General features: G+C 41.9%; 1 protein-coding gene across 1 annotated transcript; it reads left to right on the plus strand.

Moving 5' to 3' along the window:
• The first annotated feature begins 2,103 nt into the window (after nucleotides 1-2,103).
• LOC100750858 (olfactory receptor 2A12-like) lies at nucleotides 2,104-3,123 on the plus strand. Its single transcript, XM_027399006.2, has one exon. The coding sequence runs from the start codon at nucleotides 2,104-2,106 to the stop codon at nucleotides 3,121-3,123; it is 1,020 nt and encodes a 339-aa protein (XP_027254807.1).
• Nucleotides 3,124-3,761: the final 638 nt, after the last annotated feature.

Below are 3,761 nucleotides of genomic sequence, written 5' to 3' on the forward strand. Positions count from 1 at the left end.
TGAGGATTTGTGAATGGGGAGAGAGAGGAGGTGGAGGAGACAGTTGTGTGCTGAGGCTTAGTCTCCACAGAGCAGGAGGTTCAGGAATGGCCTGTGCATTCAACTCAAATGCAGAGCTTGGGAGGCTTTAAAAGGCTTTCAGCAGGAGCCAGATTGGAGCAATATGAAAACTTTGAAAAACCACTGCAGCAGTCACATGAAGAACATGCAGAGGAAGACAAACAGCCATCACTGGGAAAGGGAAGTGGACACTGTGTTCTGCCCCTAAAAAGAACTTATTTGCAATTGGTGCCTCAGAAAGGGAAAATCTGTTTTCTTGATAGTGCCACTGCACATATCTGTTACTGTCTAAGGTTGGCTGCATGCTCAGGAGTGGTTGGCCAACAGGAGACGGACTCCATGGTTTTGGTGTGTTATTTTGTTTGTTTTGATTTTCTTTATTTTTCTAGTTTCTGTAGTTTGTTTTGTTGTGTCTTGAAAGAAAGTGTGGGAGAAAAATAGAATATGAAGTTGTGTGGAGAAAGTCTGGGAGTAGCTGGTGGAGGAGAAGGATATAATTAAAGTATGTTGTAAGGAAATAATTTTTAAAAATTAAAAAAGAAGATTGTAAGAAGAAAAGTGGAAGCAATGGACACATGGAAATGCTGAAGCAATAAATGCCAGAAGAGACGATGGATTCCTGACCTGCCTTGACAGGAAAGACAGTTGTGAGGGTTATGAGTAGTAGACAGGTCGGGAGCGGATATGGGACAGGGAAAGTGAAGACTGAGGATGCCTAGAAGGCTATTTCATATTGTGCTCCCATCAGAGCCAATTCCTGCTTTAACCATTTTCTTGATCATTAACATGAGTGGTGCCCTAGTTCAGACTATTGTAAGTAGTATTAGGAAATTTCCTTTACATGTCTTCCCTTAAGCATGTGTGTGTTCCTATTTGTTTACATATTGTTTCAGAAATACAATTGATAGTTGTATTGGCAAGCAATGCATTAAATGTTCTATTGGGGCATCTGTTGTTATGTTTGTGCTTTTCTAGATCATTGTCTACGTACTTTGAGTGCATTTTTTCTTATTCCAGGTTACCCTTATTTTTCCCTTAGAGGAAAATGCTCTTTTAAAAGAAATCTTATCTTTGCTTCATCTAAAATGATAGGTATATTTATCAGATTTAAATCTAAAATATCGTTTGCTATATTTTTACTATTTAAAGCTCCATTGTACCTGGAATTGGTTGCTTGTCTGCAGAGGGAGGTAAGAGTAAAACAGGAAGAAATAACTTTCCTGCTTCATATCCACATGATCCATCAGCATTCCCTGGGAAGACTACAGTGTCCCCAGTGCACTGCACACATGAACGTCTGTCAATGACTATGTGAATCTAGACCGCCATTGGACTGATGTTTTTTTCTGTTTTCATCTACTTTTTACTCTCTATTTTGCATATGTCTGTGATGTAAGATTGGAGCCTGACATGGGTTCATCTTCAATTGCTCTGATAATATTCCTTGAGGCAGGGTCTCTCAGTGTAGTACAGTCCTCATCATTTCAGCTAGTGTAGCTCTCCTTCTTATTCTGGGGATGCTCTGTATCTGCCTTCCCAGAGTTGGAATGAGAGTATGAGGCTGCATATGATAAGTGATGTGTTATCTGCTGTCTCCAGTCTTCTGTGAGATGCTTTAGATACCCATCATAATCCTGAGACATGAGTGTCATCAGCCTCATCTGATGCATGACGGGCCTGAGGTATTGGGAGATTCAGCAACTTGAGAAGGGTGCACAGAAACTGAACAGTATTCTCAGAGTCTTCAACACAACATTTATTTTCCTAAGCAAGCTGTATGTTTGTTTATTTTTTGTATACATTTTTTGCCTAACTGCATGGTTGTGCACCATAGGTGTTTCTTCCCTGTGGAAGTCAGAGGAGGGAGTCATATCCCCTGGAACTGGAGCAACTGACAGCTCTGAGATGTTTGGTCCTCTGGAACAGTAGTCAGTACTCTTAATCTTTGAGCCGTCTTACCAGCCTGTATCTTCCTTTTCTACCTCTATATCTAGCATATGACAGGTGACACACAGATGATGTCATTCTTTTACAGCCTGCACCATGTGGATGATTCCAGGACAGAACCAAAGCTGGGTTTCTGAGTTTATCCTGCTTGGCTTCTCCAGTGACCCCACAACCAACAGCATCCTCTTCACTGTGTTCCTTCTCATCTACCTGAGCTCAGTCATGGGCAATGGGCTCATCATCATGCTGATCTGCATGGACACACAGCTGCACACACCCATGTACTTCTTCCTCTGTATACTCGCCATGTTGGATGTGTGCTATGTCACTACCACCATGCCCCAGATGTTGGTGCATCTTCTTGCTAAATCTCAGACAATCTCTTTTGCTGGCTGCTGGCTGCAGATGTATGTATTTGGTTCCCTGGCTGCTACTGAGAGCACCTTGTTTGTTATCATGGCTTATGACCGATATGTGGCCATTTGCTACCCACTGCATTATACTGTCATCCTCAATTGGGGACTGTGTATACAATTGACAGCTGGGTCTTTTGTCTGTAGTTTCCTCTCTGCCTTGTTACATACTTTCTTCACCATGAGTCTGCCATATTGTGGGCCCAACAAGGTCAACCACTACTTTTGTGAAGGCCCTTCAGTGCGTAGCCTGGCTTGCACAGATACCCACATCATTGAGATGGTGGATCTGATTGTGAGCGTTTTTATGTGTCTTACTCCAGTTTCCCTCATTGTGGTCTCATACATTCATATTGGGATGGCAATTCTCAAGATTAAGTCTACCCAAACTCGCTGCAAGGCTTTCTCTACTTGTGTCTCCCACCTGACTGTGGTCACATTTTTCTATGGTCCAGCCACTTACATCTACATGAGGCCCAACTCTAGCTACTCCCCTAAGAGAGACAAGCAGATCTCACTCTTTTACAATACCTTCACAGCCTTGCTCAACCCTGTGGTATATAGTCTTAGGAACAAAGATATCAAGAGGGCATTTCTCAAGGTAATAGGGCATGGTAGGGTGGAGTTGAGAACCAGGATACTAGAGAAGCTGCCTTGGAGTATTCACTTTTTAGGAAAGGGACAGTGTCTTTGTTTCATGTAACTGACCTGTGATTTGAATCAACATGTTATGTAGTAATTGGAACAAATCACTGTCAGACCAAGATGGCTGTGTTGATGGACAAGGGACACTAAGCTGCCATTCCTAAAACCTCAGTAATCTTACTGGATTGTAGCAGGATTAATTTGTTGCTCAGGTTTGGAGCTGTATGTTGGGAGTGATTTTCTGTTCTTTTCCATCTGTCTTGGAGGAGGAAACTCTTATATCCAATATGTCACCCTTGAACAGAAGAAAAGAACAGTAGACAAACTCACAATGAATCGGCTTCTTGAGAGTGACCTGCTTCTCTTTCCACACACTCTTTTTGCAAAAGCAAGTAGTTTGGTCCAACCTGAGAATAGGAGTTTTTTTTTTTTTTTGACTAGAGACAAGTAATACAAGTTCTGTGCCCATGGTCTGTTATGTGGGTTCCTCTACCTAGAAGGAATCAATCAATGTGCATTATGTAACTTAGCATAGTTCCCAGAAAAATGATACCTATAACCTACCCAAAACACTCTAACTGTAGATAGCATGATGGTAGAAACCAGAAAAAGCTGAGGCGCTCTATGCTAAGTAGCACAGCACGTCATCTTGTCAGGACAGAATTAAGATGACATTTTGTGGAACAGAACTAATAT

The sequence above is a fragment of the Cricetulus griseus genome, chromosome 2, assembly GCF_003668045.3.
Source record: "Cricetulus griseus strain 17A/GY chromosome 2, alternate assembly CriGri-PICRH-1.0, whole genome shotgun sequence".
Taxonomy (NCBI): Eukaryota; Metazoa; Chordata; class Mammalia; order Rodentia; family Cricetidae; genus Cricetulus; species Cricetulus griseus.